Raw genomic sequence first — 22,805 nt, 5'->3', positions numbered from 1 at the left:
TATTTCGTTCATCAGCACTAACATCTGGTAATAAATATTTAGAGTTTAAAGCACAAATGACATTTCAGCAGATATTGGATAGGCTTAGAACTGGATATTTGTTATGAAATTTGCATGGTTTGTATGCATGGTTTGCATCCACCCCTTGATATCAAGAACTCAGTAGCAAGCTACTTGCCAAGGACTGCTTGGACCCCGGTGATTGCCATTTGTAAAGCTGCATAAGTATTATTTCTACATTCCGATTCTGTTTCTCACTATTTTTGTCATTATGTTTTAACAGGGAGGTGAACATTGGGTTGGGGCAGAATGTTTTGCATTTTCCAGAAGGATCATCACTAGCTGGAGGCAAGTGAAATTTAGAGGTTTGTACATAAAAACATTTGCACAAGGTAGGTCTGGTCTGGTGAAAAGTGCAACATTTCAACCTCCTGTAGTTATAATTGTGAGCAGATGAAACATTGTGTAGAAATGTGTCTTACATTTATTTATTCCATTTTCTGTTTCAGCAAACATGAGCAGCAGAAAAAGAAGAAATGGTGAAACGTGACTCCTCTTGGAACCTGGTTTCAGATGGTGGCTTAGAGTGTTTCTGTCAGTGATCTAGCACCATTTGAAATCAGTGTTCTTGGGGTGGCAGAAACGTCCTACAGTTTGTAAAAACCTACAATGTTTTGTCTTTTTTCAATTTTGAAGAGTCGAGTTTAAATTCACTACTATACTACAGATCCTCTGCCTAAACATCAAGATCATGTCCTGTCACCAAGGCTGACCGATTTCTTCTGGTGTTCAGAGTCTTTAGGGGTTTCTAGCACCATTTGAAATCGGTTACAATGAAGGACAGAATCCAGCGTTTGAAGCAGAGACATGAACCTTTCTGCTGCCGCCTACTTAGAAGAAGAGATTTTTATGCGAAGTGGTAAGTTATAAAACCATTATTTAATAAATGCAGCAGAATCAAATCAGATATACATTCATTTACATGCTTTTACAAGAACATGCATCAAACAGAATTGTCAAGCATATCTTTTTATATCATCTCACAGTTTCAGTATTTATCTAATATTTGTCAAGTTCCATAATTAATCTGGATAAATAATTATTGACTCTTGATCATTGAAACTACTTAATAGTCCTACCGCTTTGTGCTTTTTCAAACAGAATGTTTGAATATTCAGTTCAGTTTTATTTGTATAGCACTTTTAACAATAGACAAGGTCTCAAGGTCTCAAAGTATGACATCGGCAAGTTTACATATTCCATTATAATTCCATCAAAAGTATATAGATCACACCAGTTTGAGCTTGATGGACATCTTATTCTATAACCATGGCCATTAACATAGAGTCGGTCCCCAATTTGCCTCTGCAGCAGCTTCAACTCTTCTGAGAACTATTCCATAAGTTTTGAAATATGTCTAAGGGACTTTCAGTTGAAAAAGCATTAGTGAGCTTGGGTACTAATGTTAGACAAGAAGTCTGGCTCTCAGTCAGTGTTACTCCAGTTTGTCCAATAGGTTTTCTGTGGGGTTGAGGTCACACTCTGTGGAGGCCACTTGAGTTTTTCCACTCCACGGTCATCAAACCATGGCTATCAAACCAAGCCATAAATAACTATTTCATGAAGCATTCAAAGCACTGTTCTTAACATGATGTTTACTTTCAGAGGCATTCTGACACTCTCTTGTGAGTGTTGCAACACTCGCAGCAGTCAACACCTCTGTTTTGTGCATTTTCTTGATCTATCGCTTTGTGATACTTTGTGGAGTTGTTGTAAACCTTTAGATGTTTTCATTTCACACTTACAGTTGACTGTGGAAAACAGTTGGCATCCTATGACAGTGTAACCTTCATCATTACTGAACTCTTTGCTCTTTTACTCCCAGTGTCTGTCTATGGAGACATCTAATCATTATGTTCTTGATTACAAAAAAAAGAAAAGCTGCATTTGGCAGTAGTGTTGTGTTGTCCAAGTTAGTTGTGTAATAGGACTAAGAAACATCCCAGAGAGGTCTAATGTTTTAATTTCATGGAGGGTTTAAACTATGTCAAGTGATCTAAGTAGCAGTTACACTGTACACATATCATGTTAAGACAGTTCCTAAAATCTGACACCAAGCTCTAGGAAAATAAGTATTGTATAATACAGTCAATGCAAACTCAGAGTATGTAACTTTTCCTAGATATTGTCTAAAGAGTTTGGGGGAAGGTGAGCCTGGCATTGAATATTAAAATAAAAGTTATTTGTCTATTGCTTAAACAAGATATTAAACGAGAATGCAGCTTTACATAAATCTACATAGAGTTTTGACACTTCCGCTTAGTACAACACAAGCTGTCATGGTTTGCTAAGGTACTGTAGGTGTGCAAGAACACGAATCAACATATCTGAATGGCATGAAATGGAATATCAGAGAGTTCCCTTGTTGCTGATTAGGCACAACATAATGTCCCATCAGCAACATAATAAATTTATTGGAAAGCATTTCCAAAAGAGTTGAGGATAGAATAGATGTTATAGAATCAACAGAAGGACCAACTCCATTTTAATGCCTGTGGCTTTGGTATGGGGTGTTCAGGGACAGATTAAAGTGTCAACAAACTTTTGACCATGTAGTGTAACTGTAGAAGAGAAAAGCCAAACATCACTGGGTGTTGAAAGAATGTTCAGTATGAGGATATTGCAAATAAAGTGTCCTGGAAAAGGCACAGTTTTAATTATTGCAAAATCACACCATCTGGCCATATGTGTCATTAAGGGATATTAACAGTGTCAATGGTGATTCATTCATCCAGTATCCAAGAGTTCTGTTGTAAAGATTAAGTTTCAGATGATGATGAATCTTCATCCAGGAAGGTTTATCTAAAAGAGAGTCTTCTTCCAAAACACTAAGAAGGTGGAAGTAAAACAAAGCAAAACAGTAGTGTGTGACCGTCGTGATCAGGTCACTGACTCCAGACACGTAGCTTATAAGAAGACAGAACAAGAAGATAAGCTTCAGACAAACCATAACCCTAACCAAGCAGAAGAGAAATGAAATGATGTGGGTCACAGTCATGTGATCGGGTCACTGACTCCAGACAAGTAGCTTATAGGAAAAGAGAACAAGAAGATGAGCTTCAGACAGACCATAACCTTAACCAAGCAGAAGAGAAATGATGATTGAGAACAAGTGAAACAAGAACTAACTTCTGGGGTGCTCCAGTAATGAGGCTGTGAGGTAATCATGCCTCTCTATGCTATCTGATAAAGATCCTGCAGATCTATGAAAAAGGAGGTCAGACAAATCTGCTGAAACCAAAGTAATCAAGAGTAGAGATTGGAATTCGGCAACAGGTCTAGAAGGATGAGAAATAGAGGAGTCGAGTTTTGCTTTGCTTTCAGTGGAATCTCAGTGACTAGAATGTGAGTGACCCGGCACTTGGACATGAAGACTGAAGTGAGTGCCTGAATGGTGGTGACCTTCTGTGCAAAGTTTATCGAAAAATTCACCAGAAGAGAAGAAGAAAATTAGGTAATCAGTGCCTGTAATATTTGTAAAGTTGCATTTTCTTTATTTTCTCAGAGAAGACGGTAATATGGAAATGTAATAGAAGATGGCAAAAGGATTTTGACATTACTTATGAATGTTACGGTATCAGTCAGAGGCAGAGAAGTAGCAGTGATGACACAGAGAAATGGTCTGACATATTTAGTGGAATAGTAAATTCCAATAGACAAAAGTGTTTTATGGATTGGTCAAGACAGGATCTAGGATGGTGGATGGCAGTGGTTTCTCTACCTAATGATCTGTAACATTTGGACCCATTAGGGTGTGTCCTGTTTGTTCTTTGTTTCAAGTAACAAAATGTGTGCATGCAAAAGTGAGATTTTTTCGGTTATCAGTCAACTTGACCCCTACCTATCAGTTACCTCATCAGCCTTGGAAAAAAAATCATGTAAAATTCTACAGGCAGCAACTGGACCTTGGGATCAACCTCAGGAGTCTAAAGCAAGGTAAGCCCATAATGAGCAAGGTAAACACTTCCACATTCAATATTTTGATACTTAACCCAAAAGTTATTGACAGTTTATCAGATAATAAAAATAATGTCATATAATAGTCACTGTATAGCAGGAATAGAATAAAAAAGAAGGGGAAAAAAAGGCTACAAAACAAGGACATTTGTAACTTTTAAAAATATCTGTAGTTTAGGCCGAATGGCCATAGGCTTTGGGGCCTATGGTTTATTCCTCCCCCCATTTTCACACATTTAATATGCATCTTGTTTCAAACATCCTGCATTTAATCCATGCCAAAAGACAAGATTATGCTGTCTGCATAATATAATAGAATAATCTAGAAAAGGGAATTAAAAGCGACTAAATAAGGATAAAACCCCAACTGCTTTCTGTAGAGAATTAGTCTCTGCATTTATATTTGTACCTACTATTTATATGCTATGTTTAGGCTGTTTATTAATTGTTGTAGTAATAGTAGTAGAATTATTTAGTAGTGTGGATAAAGACTAATGAACACCAACAAAAAAAACGACTCTGGAGCAGTGGAAGCATGTTTTTCTTTCAGTTATGAATCATGCTTCACAACCTGATCTGGATTTGCCCTGGTGCACAAAGCAATATCTATTAGAACAAGTCTGCTGTGGAGGATTTCCTGTGCCCTGCACAGTGCTCTGACCTCAAATCTGTTTAATACCTTTGGGATGAATTGGAGTATCAATTGCAAGTCAAGCCTGCCTGCTGAAGCACAGTTCCTCAAAAACCTTAATTTGAATGAATGGGCACATTTTCACAATAGATACTCCAAGTCTTGTAAAAAAAAAAAAAAAACTTTTCAGATCGATGAAGGCTGATAGACAATCAAATTGGCCAACTCCTGTTTAACGCCCATAGTTTTGAAATGGGAATCTCTAGCAAGCTCATGTAGGTGTGATGGTCAGGTTTGCGCATGTTTTGGCCATGCTGTCAGCAGAGCAGTCCTTACATGACAAGCCTCCCTTGGATGGAGGATGCTAGCAGCATCTGGGGCATTTTTTCCTGGTTGATTGCCTCAGTAACATCTGAAAAGGAGTCCAGTTCAGCCTCTTCCAATAAGATGATTGTAGAATTAGCTTCTTCTAGTCTGAAATATTTGCATTTCTGCTGTTTTTTCCCCACCATCCCAAATAGTCAAGATCTACCCACTGTTTCAACTAGTATTAAAGTGTGAGCTGAGATAAACCTACAAGATAACGTATCATCTTGCACATCAATAATAATTTCCTTTCAATAAATCTAATGGGCTTGATTTAAAATATTTATAATATTTTTTTAAATATTTAAATATAATACATTTAAATAAATGAATACATTTTTACAATCTCTAGTAGACAGGGAGGAAATAAAAAAAAACCCTTCGATGTGAGCCATTTTTCAAATGAATAAAGGAAACAATTTGAAACATAAAACACATTAATTATTTATTGCTGAATCAGTGCAGATAAATGTGGGACCAAATTTCACAGGTAGTTTTAATACACAGTCACGTTTAAAAACAAATGTATATATTTGAAAGATGTTAAATATATTTATATGTATATAAATAAGTATATGTACATAAATATGTATATATTTATATAAAACGCACACACTTTGTACAATTGACCACCAGATGTCAGCAATAAGCACATTAAGAAAAACTTTCATTAATACATCAAGCCTACTTTGTTTACAGTTAAAAAGAAAAGAAAAGCTGATGATCTGACCCCTGAAATCATGCATACATTAAAAAACAAACCCATTAAAAAAAACACAAAATGCATCAGAGTGGCTGGATGGTTACTTTTACAAGTGTCTGCTTTTTGATATTTGAATATGGAACAACTGAAAGTAGGAAATCAGATAACTAATAGGTCCTGCTGTGAGATGAATGTTTTGTGGAGCTAGTTACATTTATTCAAATAAGTCACATTAACAAATTAGTTTAGTTATTTCTAAACACATGTTGATTAAGAGTTTAGTGTAGTAAGAGTGAAGAAACAACAAGACTATAAAATGACGTTATTGTTCTGCTCTCATGCTTTCTGATTAAACTTCTCCCGATGTACACACTGATCGAAGAGTGATTACATTGCAGCATGGCACAAACGCAACATGAAGGTATCACTTCTGACACACATTCAGCATTTAATTCTATAAAAGCAATTCACTTGTGATTTTTGTTTCAATGAAGTGCTAAAGCAAAACAGGAGTCGTGCATTGAGGGTTTGCCTTTTATCGTGACACGTTGTTTTGCATCACAAATGAACAGCAATACTGCAAATTGTGTATTGTGTTCCATTTCGAGGGAACTCAATGCTGCATCATTGCTGACGCTAAGGGCCTTTTTACACCTGGTCACTTCATGTGTTTTCTCTGATCCGATAGCTATCTCATTTGTTAAAACTGTTCCATTTACATTAGGCCACATAAATGCGTCTTGGCGAATCGAATATCAATCTGATCTTTTTACTCCCGCCCAGTATGCAAATATATTTTACCTCATTTTCGGGGTAATTGAAATGGAGCACGCTTTGGTGTATGTGGTTGCTACAAAACACAGCATTTACTGTTTGCTGCATTTTCGCTGGCGGCAGCAGTGCATTTTAAGACCCAACGAGACACCTGGGTGAAAGATTGGAGCCAGCACTGGTTTTAAAACATATTTGTTTCTGGCACAATGCATGACTCGCGAGTCACCTGCGAGTGACGTACTTCCGTTTGGGAGGGCATTTACACCTGGTCTTTTTACGATCGGATAGCTATCGGATCACAGAAAACGCATGAAGTGACCAGGTGTAAAAACCCCCTAAGAGAATGCTCCTTGCGAAAGCGGTGTCTAAAGCTCTGTGTGAAATCATGCCAATCTATTGGCTAAGGAGGTCATGTGACAAAGCAGTGCACGCTAGCAAGACTGTAAAAGGACAACTACTGTACATCACATTACTCCGGCTTCTTTGTCTTCAGGAAGTGCTCTGTGTATGTTGGTGTAAATTGTCTGTCTCATTGTCTAAGAATAAGAAAGAAGATAGAAAAGGACTAGGGTGTTTTTTTCTTTATCATGGCAAGCTGATTGTGTGAATTGTGAGCGATTGCTCTTCGCAATCTCAACTTTGGCTGCATTACAGGCTAAGTTCTGTGTCTGTCAAGACAGTGCGTCAGCTTCGGTCATGGAGGTCGCAGGTTGAGTTAGTGGAAATGGAACGAGAGACTGTGAGTCTTTTTTTTGTGCTCACTGCTGACTCTAATGTCTCCGCTTCAACTCCTGGAGCTAACTTTGCAATTTTGTCCAACCCGAAGGGGGAATTATTATCGTTTGCATCGGACACTAAGGAACTTGATGTGGACAATGATGGGGCAATCACTGAAACAGCCAGTGGTTTTCATGCTGTTGATTATTAAAAAAAAATGGAGGGATGTGGTACCCTAGTGGTTAATGTGCTGGTCTGCCAATCAGAAGGTTGTGATTTTGAATCCCAGGTCCACCAAGCTGCCACTGCTGGGCCCCTGAGCAAGGCTCTTAACCCACAATTGCTCAGTTGTATAAAATGAGACATAGGTTGCTCTGGATGAATGTACATTTTAAAAAATTGTGTATTGTTGCTAAGCTCAATTCACACTTGTCTGGCTATTCCAGCCAAGCCCCTAACTCCTTCACGTCAGCTCCTGGAGGTAGTTTTGCAATATCTCCTGAACCGAATGTGGAATTATTATTTACTGCATCGGATTCTGAGGAGCTCGATGTGGGCAATGAGGAGCAAGCAGCAGTTGAACAGGTCCGAACACTGATTTGCGACAATAATCCTGAAGGTTGCCTATCTTCACATAGGTGTCTCGCCTGCTCTGGCATCATTGCATCCCAGGGCATCCATGTACTCAATTATCCAAACGACTGGCTCAATCGAGGGATGTGGCAGCCATGTATTGAGATGCTAGGCTTGCCCACATGAGGTCCCTATGCCTAAGGCTCAACCCAGAAATGTGTTTGCTTTCTCCTTCTCATAGAACCACCTTCTTTGGGATAGTTTGGGATTCAGCCATGATGTGGGCATGTCTGTCTCCCACATGGGGATTCCATCTTTTCTGTCATAAAGGACATCCGGCTAGGCTAATGCCTCTCTGCCGTGCAGAGGTTGCTCGGCTCATGGTGGTATAGCCCAAATATATTTCTTTGGGTCTGCTACATATGAGACCATTTCAACTCAGGCTTCATATCCTACTTATGTGGATAGACGCCGGTTCTCACCTTGCGTCACACACTTAGGGCGTCATCGTCGCATTGCTCATCCAAAGGACTCCCTCTAGGGGTGGGGAACGGTCTCCTGTCTTTCATGGCACACAGACTGCCTAAAGATGGGGGCTGTGATTCTACTACTGAAGCACTTCTTAATTAAACTCAGGGGCTACACCAGATTTTGCCATAGGTAGAGACTAGATTTCTCTTGCTGAGAACGATTTAAATTCCAGAGTGTATGATCAGGGAGCAAGCTTCTGCTGAGGCAGGGGCTGAGGCCCGGAGAATGGCTTCTCCAGCTGTGGGTGGTAGAATGCCTGCTGCAATTTTTGCCGTGCCCTTTCATGACCTCAGACATCTTCCTGGGTTTTGGCCTTCCCATAACTTCAGCCATGACCCCGCATCGAGTTCCCTTGAAAGAAAACTACACCAGGTTACGTATGTAACCCGGGTCCCTGAGAGGGAAATGAGAAGACATGTCACTGGCCACACTCCGGCTCTGCATTGATCCTGTACACTTCAGAAGGATCCTCTTTATAACCAGAGTGTCAATTCTCCTCATTGTGTCTTTAACCACTTCTGGGAGTTATTTCCAGGAGGCTCATTTTTAAAAAAGCTGATGACTTCTGTTGACACAACTAACAGTATCCAGTGGCGACTACAGTAGATGTGGGTGTGTTCAGCAATGCAACAAAGTAAAACAAAGAAAAGGTTAACTCCATACAAATATAAAGCAACATGTTGCAGCAAACACCAATGGGAGTGAAGACAGTAGAGCGCATGTTATCCGTGCAAAAAGGGACGATATGCATCTATACACTGCTGAATTTTATATACTGACACCAAATCTCACACCTGAGTGTTTAATTTTATCAGTTAGAAAACTGATTTGTAATACTACTTGTGCCACCCACTGATAAATGTTATTCCCATGGCAACCAGTAGCACGAACGTCCACTGGCAACTTCATAGTACAGCACCTGGTGATTTGCAGTGATAAAATAGGTGTATGTATCGGTATGATAAAGTATTTACTCTATCCGAGGTTTTTGTTTGTTTTCATTTAATTTAATGGTGTGAGAAGCCTCGGCATTTGCATAACACAGTTTTTTACAGCTAAAAAATTCACAAAAGCTTTTATATATACATTATATATACAAGATTCTCGCACAGAAATTAGTAGCTATGATTTAATTAAATCAATATATTGTTAAAGGATCTATGGCTATACATTCTTTCCTTAATTCATGTTTAATTGTCTCAATTTATGCCATTTTATTATAAAGATTGTGTATAAAGATTGTGTATAAAGTTTTGTGCTCATTTCAGCGGTGAACAGAGAATGAGTTATGAGGAGATTGGGGATTGTAGTGACTTCTCTTGGAGGCTGGTTTCACATGGTGGCTTGGAGTGTTTCTGTAACTCATCTAGCACCATTTGAAATCAGTGTTCTTGGGGTAGCAGAAACATCTTCCTGTTTGAAGAATTCTACAATTGCCAGATTTTATGTAAGTTCACGTCTAAATTAATCGTTTCAGATCTAACTCCAGAATTGTATAAAACTTAACCTGAGTGTTTATGAATTATGTTAGCGTGAAGAACAGAAATTCATACTTGAAGGTTATATATAAACCTTAAAGCTGCCTATCTCCTATTTCAAGAGATGCTTATGTGAAGTAAAATGGAAAGTTATAGAAGACTAAACGCTAATTAAATTATGAAATGTATATTGAACAAACGTCTGTTGTTGTTTTTTCTTATACTATATTATATATGTAACTATTCTGTAATGGTTTTCAGATACACATAGATAAATCTTATAGATAAATCATAGATAAAAATGTGTATATATAAATGAATGAAACATATAAATGAATGAAACATATATATGCATAAACAAATATATGCATAAACAAATATATATATATATATATATATATATATATATATATATATATATATATATATATATATATATATATATATCTTTATGTGCTCTTAAGTTTGAACAGATATTTTATAGATATTATACTCTTCAGAACCCTCATTCATCCCTGCAAACATGGACAAGCTACATTTAGAAAGTTATCAACCATACACATGAAAGCATAAGCCATTATGAAAAACATTAAAAAATATATATTTGTGTATTAGATTGAGAAATGAGTCACCTACCTAAACTTATATCAGACACAGCTATAAGTTATATCCATTTGCCATTGGGTTGGTCAGCTTTGTCCTCAGAACATCAGTGAATGTTTGAAAACTTAGATAGGAAGGAATTAGTGTTAAGTCTGTAATGAACTCAGACCTGTTAGTTCCTCAGGAGCTCTTGTTTGCTCAATTCAACTCAACTATAAACCATTGTAGAACGTATATTATTTACATTTACATTGTTTACCATCCAGTGTCACTCAAATAAGGATAAGGTTCCGTTCTGAGTCTGGTTCCTCTTAAAGTCTCTTCCTCTTATCATCTCAGGGAGTTTTTCCTTATCTCCAGCTCTGGCATGCGTGTTCATGGTGTGTGTGTGTGTGTGTGTGTGTGTGTGTGTGTGTGTGTGTGTGTGTGTGTGTGTGTGTGTGTGTGTGTGTGTGTGTGTGTGTGTGTGTGTGTGTGTGTGTGTGTGTGTGTCCACTGCTGTGTGTGTGCACTTTGGATGGGTTAAATGCAGAGAATGAATTCTGAGTATAGCTGCTTGTCACGTCACGTCACGTCACGTCACATCAAGTATTTGGAGACATCCGTGCAAGGATCAGAGAAAATATCATTTGAACTTTTATCTTGCAAGATTCTTTTACCTGCATTTACTAAGCATCACGGACTACATTCATTTTCTACATTTGAGACTGATTGTTCAATTTCCTATCGTTTAAAGGTCTAGCAGTGAAAACAATCAAACATAGTATAGTTTGGTAGTATAGCTTCATATTATATCACATTGCTGCTACAACTCTTTTGCACACCAAACAGGCTGTATACTGTTCTGTGCTATTTTTATGTACCTGTCTTATAGAGTATTGTGGTGTCTGTCTGCTCTGTCTTTTATCTTGCACAAGGTTGCACACATGCACTGTATCAATAGGTTATTTTTTTTATCTTTAGCCCATAGTCCTGTGTCTTTAGGTAGCACCAGAGTTCTGAAGGAAGTCCCCCGTCCCCCCATCAGCCGTGTATTGACTTGACATAACTGATGGATGAATATCAGTCTACTGTCTTTTGTATGAAACACATTACACTTTACAGTATAATAGTAGTAGTAATTTAATTCTGCTTACTTGCTGGCAGTGCTTGGTTATAAGTTACAACCAGATGTTTATTTGTATACAGCTGTGTGACATCATAAAATCTCAATTTTTTATTACAATATTAAGGTTAAGATAAGAAGTATGAGATTAAATATACACATCACAGCTTATTACACACATCTGATCCTCACAGACTACAATTTTCTCTGAATTTCAATAACAGGAGACTTATTGCAATACTGATTAAATGTTACTTTTTTTTTTACTTTTGAAAAAACGTTGTCTAAAGATGTGCAATAAATTCAAAAGTGATGTTTCTGGTTACTGACTTATTGTGTGGGAGGCAGCGATAAGATAACTCCAGGTACTTGTGTGTTTTATCACAGGGATTAGAGAAGATAGAGTTTACAACCCTGTCCAACCAAAAGAAATCATAAAAATATGACCAAGAATCTAAATATAAAACTGGCTTAACATTTCATTGAATTATCCTTGTATATCATCATAGATATAGTATGGTTTATTATTCACAAAGCATCTTAAGTCTGATGTAGCTGCTAGTTATGATGCAATGTCTTTTTATGATTTTGTATAAAATCACTGACATTTTCTGTAGATTAGAATCAATCTTGTGATGTGTATATCCTTTCATTTTCTATACCACATTTCCTACACAGGGTGCCAACCCATCACAAGGTATAATCTCACAAACTCTTTGTCTGTTCACACACTACAGACAATTTGAAGCACTGGGAGAACATGTAAACTCCACACACATGTGGCAGAGACAGCTATTGAACTCCCAAGCCTGGGGGTGTGAAGCAAGCATGCTAATCATAAGCCATCATGTCCTCTCAATCAGCCAATTTTCATTCATTCAAACAATTTGTCATCAGTAGAAGTGAGAGTTTCCTCTCTAACTATTTTAGAGCCACCATGGTAAAAGCTATTACTGGCAATAATTCTACACCAACATGATGCTTGAAGTAATTATACTGATATACTTGCCCCTTAGCGACACATGTTTTCAGATTTTGTAGGAAACCTTACGCGCCCCCACTAAGGAGTGTATCTTAATTTGCACGAGGTCGTGTTGGAAAAACAAGATCAACTATTAAAAGTTGGTCTTACCTTGAACGCAGGTGTCCTTCGAAGTCCCCTCGGTCTTCTAACAAAGGATCCTCTCCAAGGTCTTCTACTTAAACTATTGTTTGAATCTTTAAATGAAGGAGGCAGACTTATACCTTTTTGTCTTTTCAGGATCCTCACAATGGGAGGCCTTGTTTTTATTAAAAGTAGTGTAATACAAATAGGTGTGTGTAATATATGTAAAAGAAAAAGAAAAAGATTACAAATAAAAACTTCCTTCAAATAATCAAACAGTACTAGAATAAGTAAAAGGTATTAAGATGCAAAGATTATAACAAACCAAGAAACACTCTCCAAGTGTAAACTTGCATTTGTTCTATGATGCATCTAAAGTATAACATGCACTAAGGCTGCTTACAATAGAATGCACACTCAATGTGATTCAAGGCAGGCTTTTATACTTTTTTTACTGTGGCCAGATTTGGCTGTCAGGTTTGGTTGGCTTTGTGCCTTTTAGATGGCTACCATCTTATTTCATAAATACTTATCGGTTTCTCAAACATATCTCACCAGCCGACTCTGTGTGCGCTGCTTATTTCTTTTCTTTTCTAACCTCACGGTTAACACTTCTATACATGGTCATACTTCCTGCAACTTCTCAGGCTGTGATTATATAGAACTGAAGCTTTCTTTCGCCATGGAATTTGACAGCAAGCTATAAAACACTGCGCATGCAGGTTACTCCACGCGAATACACAGAAGGCTTTACTTTTAACAGCAGGCCTTGAAACACGTGTGTGCAGATACTCTCAGTGGTACACAGTAGGCTTTATAAGTGTTTACTACTAGAAAGTTTACAGTAAAATACACAAGATTAATCTCCTGTAACTCCATCCCGTACATGCCAGTGTCTGATAACATCTCTTGCATGCCGCTGGCTCACAACATGCTGTAAGATGTTTGCTGAAAGCAGAAAACATTTGAATACTGATCAGAAGGTCACCCTTTGGAACATGTTCTTCTGTATGTGCGTCCATAATTAGCACGGATACTGCTTTTTTTTTTAAGTAGGTATGGGTGAAGTAGACAAACTTGCAACAAAATAGTAGCATATGACTCAGGTTTCTGCAGGAAAAATGTAAGGCCTTAATGCTACAGTAAGCAGAGATTTCTTAATAAAAACTTATAATTTCTTAATAAGAATAAATCATAATAAATAAAAAGCCACTTTATTCATTCTTAATAAGAAAGTATACTTAGAGACCATTTCTGTCAGTAAATGTGTTTATAGAAAACATTGGCTTTTATCTTGAATATCAAATATTTGCTCTTACAAATTAACCAAGACAAGGAAGGTGCACTTAAATTGATAATCTATTAAGGAAATAACTGCACAGTCCTTGAATACTTTGTTATAAATGCAGTCTTTGTCTTTGTGGTAAAATGAAATACTATTTCCTACATATTCATACCACCTTCCCAATCAAGCAAATATACATGCTGCTTATGTGTTATGCACACACACACACACACACGTCATGTACACCCATGTCATGTACGCACACACACACACACGTCATGCACACCGACTTCATGTACACACACACGTTATGTATACCCATTTCATGTACACACCCACCCACACACACACACACACACACACACACACACACACCATTTACACCCATGTCATGCACACATGTGAGTGTGTGTGTGTGAGTGTGTGTGTGTGTGTGTGTGTGTGTGTGTGTGTGTGTGTGTGTGTGTGTGTGTGTGTGTGTGTGTGTGTGTGTGTGTGTGTGTGTTAGATATATGTACACGTACAGATGTGTGTGTATGCGTGTGTGTTTGTGTGTATGGTAAATATATGTACACGTACAGATGTGTGTGTGTGTGGGGGGGGGTGGGTGTGTGTTTGTGTGTATATGTGGTAAATATGTACATGTGTGTGTGTGTGTGTGTGTGTGTGTGTGTGTGTGTGTGTGTGTGTGTGGTAAATATATGTACAAGTACAGATGTGTGTGTGTGTGTGTGTGTGTGTGTGTGTGTGTGTGTTAAATATATGTACAAGTAAAGATGTGTATGTGTGTGTGTGTGTGTGTGTGGTAAATATGTATGTACAGATGTGTGTGTGTGTGTGTGTGTGTGTGTGTGTGTGTGTGTGTGTGTGTGTGTGTGTGTGTGTGTGTGTTAGATATATGTACACGTACAGATGTGTGTGTATGCGTGTGTGTTTGTGTATATGGTAAATATATGTACACGTACAGATGTGTGTGTGTGTGTGTGTGTGTGTGTGTGTGTATGTATGTATGTGTGTGTTTGTGTGTATATGTGGTAAATATGTACATGTACGTGTGTGTGTGTGTGTGTGTGTGTGTGTGTGTGTGTGTGTGTGTGTGTGGTAAATATATGTACAAGTACAGATGTGTGTGTGTGTGTGTTTGTGTGTGTGTGTGTGTGTGTGTGTGTGTGTGTGTGTGTGTGTGTGTGTGTGTGTGTGTGTGTGTGTGTGTGTGTGTGTGTGTGTGTTAAATATATGTACAAGTACAGATGTGTGTGTGTGTGTGTGTGTGTTAAATATATGTACAAGTACAGATGTGTGTGTGTGTGTGTGTGTGTGTGTGTGTGTGTGTGTGTGTGTGTGTGTGTGTGTGTGTGTGTGGTAAATATATGTACAATTACAGATGTGTGTGTGTGTGTTAAATATATGTACAAGTACAGATGTGTGTGTGTGTGTGTGTTAAATATATGTACAAGTACAGATGTGTGTGTGTGTGTGTGTGTTAAATATATGTACAAGTACAGATGTGTGTGTGTGTGTGTGGTAAATATATGTACAATTACAGATGTGTGTGTGTGTGTTAAATATATGTACAAGTACAGATGTGTGTGTGTGTGTGTGTGTGTGTGTGTGTGTGTGTGTGTGTGTGTGTGTGTGTGTGTGTGTGTGTGTGTGTGTGTGTGTGTGTTAAATATATGTACAAGTACAGATGTGTGTGTGTGTGTGTGTGCGGTAAATACACGTACAGAAAGCTCTTGTTTTATACCGAAAGATTATTTTTAATTAATGAAATCAAGAATTGTATTCAAGATGAATTAATTAGATTTATTTATTACTGTCGGATAAAATGCCTCGACGTCCTAAATGCCTTCATACACCTGTTGGTAACTGACCTTGTTACCATGGTTACCATTGTTTTCGCTAAACAGGAAATCAATGGCGGCACGCAATAAAGGTAACACTCGGATGATTTTTTTTTAATTATAAGTTTTAAAATCTTTAATTCAGTAAGATACAATGTTTTCCTTAAAGGGCTAACCGGGCTTTGCTCCGAAACTAGAGCTACGTCGCATTTCACTTATTTAATCAAACTGATGAGGTGTGAAACACTGGCGGTTTTTAGATAAAGCAAAAAAAATCCATATATATCACGATACTTTATTAGGAGCTCCTGTACACACACGCATTCATGTACTTATACAGTCAGCTACCGAATCATGAGGCAGCAGCGTAATGAACACAACCATGCACGTAAGCAGGCCTTTGTTTGTTTGTTTGTTTGTTTGTTTGTTTGTTTGTGGATTTTTATGCCTCAAATGGATGCATTTCTTGAGCCGGATGAGTTTAGACCGTGTCGAGTTTGTCAGGAATATGTAAGTTGTCTCTGAGATCACATTCAGCTCACACCTCTCCTGTTGATGTCAACATTTACTCGAGTTCCTGACTTTTTTATGCATGATCTTTCTTATGCATTGTGTTATTGATTACATAATTATCACCCAAATGAGGATGAGTCTGGTTCCTCTCAAGGCTTCTTCCTCATATCATCTCAGGGAGATTTTCCTTGCCGCTGTCGCCTCAGGCTTGTTCATTAGGGATAGGGACAGATATATAGTAAAATAGTTAAAAACGCTATACAAATAAATTGAATTGAATAATTGTACGTGTGTACAGTGTGCACATGCGTTCCTAATAAAGTGGCCAGTGAGTGTATATTATCCTATTAAACTGTTGCAGGGTCATATATTTTAACTTGTTTCATGTACTTGGTGTTATAATAATAATAATAATTATTATTATTTTTATTTTTTATTTGTGCTCATTCTTGGGTTTAATGGGATCCTGTAGCCACAATTTAATCCCAAAATCTCCCCAAGTTGATTTTTATGTCTTCAAATTCTTTGCAAAAGTTTCTACCGTGACCTTTGGGAGCCGCCAGGAGAGGAAGATATTTCCAACTCACAGTGCACCAAATCGCATGGGGAATGAGATGCTCACATTGCAGAGTTCACCCACGCCTGGCCCTGGCTGCTATGACAACCATGTGGTATGTATAAAAGCTCTTGTCCTTGGTACTAAACTCAATAATCAATGTATTGTTGTTAACAAATGTCATATAAACTAAAACATACAAGATATATTCTAATAATTTGATCTCATATCTGTTATTGCCCCATCAATCTAATGTTGAGGTCATGAGACTTAATATAGAATATATCTTTACGACCATAAATACAATATTGGTTTATTTAAAATTCTATTTAGTAATGTTACTTACAGACAAAGTGTTGTACTTTGTCATTCTACCCACACATTTATTAGCTTTTTACTATCTAAAATCTTGCGAGAACGACCTCTAGAAGACCTTATACAGTATGCAAGGCATTAAGGTTCCAACAACAGATCTGAGATCTTGTCTGAGTACCAAGGACCATGGTGTGCGGACACCTGACCATCACACCCATATGTTTGTCTGCCGTAAAGTTTGAACTATGCAATTGTCTAGGCTTAATTCTCGTGTTATCATATTGTATAATATTAATACCATTTAGAATTTATGGGAACTAAGGGGCCCAAATATGTTCCAGCATGACCGTACATAACCCTGAGCTTCATGAGGAGATAGTTTGTCAAGGATGGAGTGAAACATCTCAAGTGGCCTGCACAGAGACCTGACTCCCAGAGCAAAGTGGTAGCTGAGTGCTTAAGGTGTCAGTCTACTCATCAGAAGGTCCGCCAAGCTTCCATCACTAGACCATTAAGCAAGGACCTTAACCCTCAACCTGCTCAGTTGTATAAATTGCATCTTTAACGTAGACCTCACTAATTCTCTAAAATCTAGTGGAGAGCCTTTCCAGAAGAACAAAGAACTATAAAAGGATGTTGAATAAATGCAGATGGCTGGTACTTTTCAGATTGCCACATACTTTTGACCATATGATGTAACTCAAATGAGATTAGTCCCACCATCTCAGTTTAGGAATTCCTTTCATGTTTTCAAGAATCGGAATCAGAATCAGAAGGAGCTTTATTGCCAAGTGTGCTTGCGCATACAAGGAATTTGTTTTAGTGTCATACACTTCCAGTACACAGAGACATCACCACTACACAGACAAAAACACAATTGAAAAATAAATAAATTGTATGTTTACTTGTGCTATAGGTGATAGAATGGAATAGAATAGAATTGAATGGAATATAATATAATAGAATGAGATGCAGGGATGTATTAGGATGGAGGTGGTAACAAATAAATCTAAGATTATTTTACATTTTTTTGCGTAATGGGGGAACATTTAATTGTTCATGAGGTAGACTGCCTGGAGGAAGAATCTGTTCTTGTGCCTAGTTGTGCTGTATTTGGGGCTCTGTAGCGCCAGCCAGATGGTAAAAGTTCAAAAGTGGATGACTTGGATGTGAGGGATCAAGAGTGATTTTCTGAGCCCTTTTCCTCAATTTTGGATATATTCAGTTCTTCAAGGGTGGGCAGCGGAGCACCAATAATCCTTTCAGCAGTCAAAACTGTTCTCTGTAGTCTTCTGATGACTAATTTTGTATCTTAGCCAAACCAGTTATTAATGTGCACAGAACAAACTCGATGATGGCGGAGTGGAACTGTTTCAGCAGCTCCTGTGGCAGGTTAAACTTCCTCAAATGGCTAAGGAAGTACTTCCTTTGTTGGGCCTTTTTTTTCAATGATGTTGATGTGTGTGTCCTACATCAGGTCTTGGGAGATGGTAGAGCCCATGGTAGAACTTGAATGCCTTCACTGCAGCCAAGTTGCTGTAACTGCACCAGAGCCCCAGCTTTTTAACCCCCTGTCTGTAGACAGACTCGTCTCTGTCCTTGATGAGGCAGATGACTGTGGTGTCGTCCGCAAACTTCTGGAGCTTGACAGCCGGGTCATTAGAGGTTCAGTCGTTGGTGTACAGGGAGAAGAGCAGTGGGGATAGAGCATAACGTTGAGCTGGATTAGTTTCGTCTGGAGGAGTGTTGGAATGATGGTGTTAAAGCTCGAACTGAAGTCTACGAACAGGATCCTTACATAAGTCCCTGATTTATCCAGGTGTTGCAGGATGTAATGCAGTCACAAGTTTACTGTCATCCACAGACCTGTTTGCTCGATAAGCAAACTGCAGGGGGTCCAGTAAGGGTCCAGCGAAGTCTTTCAGATAAGCAAGAACCAGTTTTTCGAACGGCTTGATGATGACAGACGTCAGCGCCACAGGTCTGCAGTCGTTAAGTCCTGTTATCTTGACTGAAGCCTGAAGCACAGTGGCTGCCATGTGCAGCGCCATCACAGACAACATGTAAAATGATGTAAAATAAATAAAGAACTAAATATTTTACAGCCACCTAGGTAAAAATTATTACTGGCAAATTTCACGTTTATTGGCATCTTTTGAAGTTTCACCTATACTTTTTCCTGTTTCATGTGACCGTTTATTGGATAATTTAGATATAAGTCAAGTTTAGCAAATGTTTTTAAGAGACCAGAGTTTATCATGAAAATAAAAAGAAATACTTACTGTGAATAAGACTATTGTATCCTGATCCATTTCTTTGGTCTGGTCGACCATCAAAAGTAAACCTCTTTGTTCTCTGTAGATAGATGGTTTGGTAAGTAATAACATGACCGACATTACTAATGCTCACTAAGAGACTGTTTAGTTCTAATAGGTTTGTATTTCTAGCACTGCTTTATTCCTCAAGGTAATGAGAAACAAAAATGAAACAATTTCTTAATGATAACTAATGGCAATTAATGTTCTACATTTCCTTCCTGATTTCAGGTGGGTACGATTGTTTATAATCTCGAAAGAAGACCGGAGAGTAAGAAAGGCTATACTTTTGCAGCCCGCACTGCTCCTCGCTTCCTCCCCTCTTTCCAGGTATTTAATCCTAAAACATGGAGGTAAACCTGAAATGTATTGAAAAATATTTAGTTAACTTATCTAAATTATTTTGCTTGTTTTTGGTTATTTATATGATGCCTGTATAAAATTTCTATTAAGTTCTATAAACATTCATTTCCATAATCAGTTTATGAACTATACAGTTGGAAGCTTTATATTGTTGGCAATTGTAAGAAATCAGGAAATGAACCTATAGTATGAAAGGCTTTAGCCAAAACTTTGTAGTCCTTGATTTTTTTTTATACTTTAGGTGTGAGATAACGCTAAACGTTTATGCAAATATCTAAATGCCCATATTAAACATAAACAATTAACCAATTAAGATGATAAACAACACTGATCGCTGTAACCTTCAGCGTAGTCATTTGTTACTTGTAACAGACAATGTTAATGCAAGCACTTTCTGCCTACATTCTATGATTTACCAACAAATGGCCTACAATTTAACAGACAGAATGCTAATTGCAAAACCACCACATAGGAACTAGTAAGAATTCCACAACTGTTTCAGTCTAAAGGCCAATTCCGTTAGTTAAATTCAACTTTGTCAATTTATTTATAAATGTGTGTGTAGCAAAAAAAAAAAAAAAGAAATAAAATAAAGGAATTTATACAACGCAGGTTACAGATTCAAAGTTAAAATTCTCTAAATAAAATGTATCAATTGTTGTCAACCAAACCACATAGACCCTTTGTTAGTGGCGATCCTTGATGTCCTGTTGCCGCTCCCATACTAACGTTTTAATCAAGTTTATTCATTTATAGTTCTAATCGTATTACCTTATGATATGTAAGCCTGTTTAGGGATGAGCTCTTTTCGATGTGTATCTTGGAGTGGAATCTGGGTGCATTTATCTGTAATTTCTTACATGTTTTGGAGGAGGGGGTTGCAGTAGTGTATTGACCAGGAGCAAAATCAGTAATGAAAACCAAGGAGTTATTTGCTATTTTAGAGCTCACAAGCAGGGCTCAATTTTGTGATAGTGTAGTAAAGCATTATAATGTACATTGTGGCCAGTCGTGAGTAAAAATCTTCTCCCAGATGGCTGTCCCAGGGTGAACTTTGTCCGTGACCTAGATTAAAGGTTAAGACGTCACCCCAGACCCCAAGGCATGTATGCCATCTCTACAGTGTACAGGTTCTGCCACACGACTGTACAGGCTGGTGTTAAGATTAAATAAGCTTACATTTGCCGAGAGCAGCTCATCAGAGATGAAGAGCAATTTCATACCACTCTGCAGTTCTATAGAGTTGTCTCAATGAACCAAGATCTGCCAATTTCTGCCAAGTTCATTGTTAAGATGAACTTAAGGGCTTTAAGGTGATTTAAGATGCTTTTTTGCATACCAGTTATACAGAGTGGTTATTTGAGCATGTACTGAACTGATCGATTGGTTTATGATCGATTTGTTTATTGTCCTTTGTTCAGGTAGACAGATGGCCTGTGTTGAAATTCAGCCAATGTGGTGGTCAAAGTTTTTGAGTGTAGTAAAAAAATTTCTTGCCATTAGCTAGGACTATTAAAAAAGTTACTGGTTACATAGTAATTCAATATACAAATAAAAACTATAGCATTTTCCCCCCTCAGACTGTCACTCCATCACCTCAGCATTACCAGCAGGACTGGAGTGTGTCACAAATGTGTTGTTCTGAAATAAAAACACCATTTAACTCCACCACACCGAGGTTTATAGCCCAGTCTGCTAGAGTCAGCTGCAACCCTGGGTGAGCTTTTTTGAGTTATACTTAATATATTCAGCTGCTTAGACCGCATAAACCTGCTAAAAAGGCAGACCAAGAGTGATCTTTTAGGTTTATACAGTCTAAGCTGCTGAATCTTTTATTGTTTTGACATAGACTAGTAACAATTCATAACACTGTTAAACGTTTACAAGTTCAAACATTATCATCCAAGATATTATTGGATTTTGAGTTGTCATATACTTAGATTAGGTGCTTGTCAAATATACAATATAGAACTATGAGTAAAGTAGATGAAATGGTGTTACAGACTCACTGTGTTAAATGATGTTTGTTCCAGTGTTTTGACAACAAATTTGAAAAAATGGAGGTTAGACTTAAGTTACATATTAGACTTACTCCTACAAAGCATCACTGTAAGTGATGTATACCCACAACTAAGCTTATAATTGTGTCTATGCACAGTTTTAAATAAAAAAAAAAACAATTAAATAATAAATTGCAGACCTGGTACGTACATGCTTGATGGCCCAGGAAGTAAGAGGGTATCATGGCCGATGAAGTTTGGCTCCCCAGACTGGTCCAGAGTGCCCACGCTTGAAAGAAAAGCACTTCGAACAGAGGTAAAAACCCACAAATGACTGATAACTGATTATGCGCATGTTGTATTGATCATTTACACTTTAGGTACTGTATAGATGTTAATGCTTGGTGACATTTCTGACAATGTTTGTTTCATTGCACACAGCTCCCACGTGACACGGCGTTCCAGAAACATCGCAGCAGACTGGCATATCTACGCTTGTATTACCCCTAAATTTGCTTGAGCAAGTTAATTGTCCAAATCTGAGTTGGGATCTGAGCACATTGAATATTTCAATCAGATACTGGCATTTGTCATACTGTATGCTGTTCTTGTGTATATACATTGCTGTATCAATTGCTTTTATCCATAAAACTGGAAAGGGTTTTTTTCTTGTTGCCATACAAATAATTAAAGAAATAAACTCTGAAGTTTATGCTTTATTAAATTTGGTATGGCCTGCCAACAAAAACTATTTTAGAAACTGTATTGCCACAAATCACCATTTGTAATTTAAGATGCAGACACATTTCTGCATATTTTATATAATTTATGTAATTTTCTTTTGAGTATTGTTTTTGGTGTATTCCTTAAACACAGCAGCCCTCTGTTGTCAGGAAAGTGAATTGCATTGAAATTACAATAATTTCCTTTCCCTCCTCCAAACCACCATTAAATCAGTTCTCTCTGGAAGTGATCACTGCAGGCCTGAGAATGTTTATTTTAGTTCTAAAG

The 22,805-nt window shown here is 37.7% G+C and overlaps 1 protein-coding gene and 1 long non-coding RNA gene across 5 annotated transcripts; both read left to right on the top strand.

Annotated features, from left to right (window-relative positions):
- Nucleotides 1–636: 636 nt before the first annotated feature.
- LOC113642037 (protein pitchfork) lies at nt 637–22,767 on the top strand. Of its 4 annotated transcripts, none has more exons than XM_027145301.2 (6): nt 637–919; nt 16,780–16,916; nt 19,663–19,761; nt 21,375–21,511; nt 21,993–22,110; nt 22,236–22,767. In XM_027145301.2, the coding sequence occupies exons 1-6, from the start codon at nt 868–870 to the stop codon at nt 22,302–22,304; spliced, it is 612 nt and encodes a 203-aa protein (XP_027001102.1). In that variant the 5' UTR covers nt 637–867; the 3' UTR covers nt 22,305–22,767. The 4 variants fall into 4 exon arrangements, with proteins under 4 accessions (XP_027001102.1, XP_047662811.1, XP_047662810.1 ...); XM_047806855.1 differs by lacking the exon at nt 637–919 and adding an exon at nt 15,670–15,824; XM_047806854.1 differs by lacking the exon at nt 637–919 and adding an exon at nt 15,975–16,120.
- On the top strand, nt 6,709–11,820 carry LOC125140025. The gene is made up of 2 exons (XR_007139227.1): nt 6,709–9,759; nt 11,357–11,820. It is a non-coding gene; the product is annotated as an uncharacterized LOC125140025 (long non-coding RNA).
- Nucleotides 22,768–22,805: the final 38 nt, after the last annotated feature.

Source organism: Tachysurus fulvidraco, chromosome 23 (genome assembly GCF_022655615.1).
Source record: "Tachysurus fulvidraco isolate hzauxx_2018 chromosome 23, HZAU_PFXX_2.0, whole genome shotgun sequence".
Taxonomy (NCBI): domain Eukaryota; kingdom Metazoa; phylum Chordata; class Actinopteri; order Siluriformes; family Bagridae; genus Tachysurus; species Tachysurus fulvidraco.
This window is presented reverse-complemented; position numbering and strand designations above follow the sequence as displayed.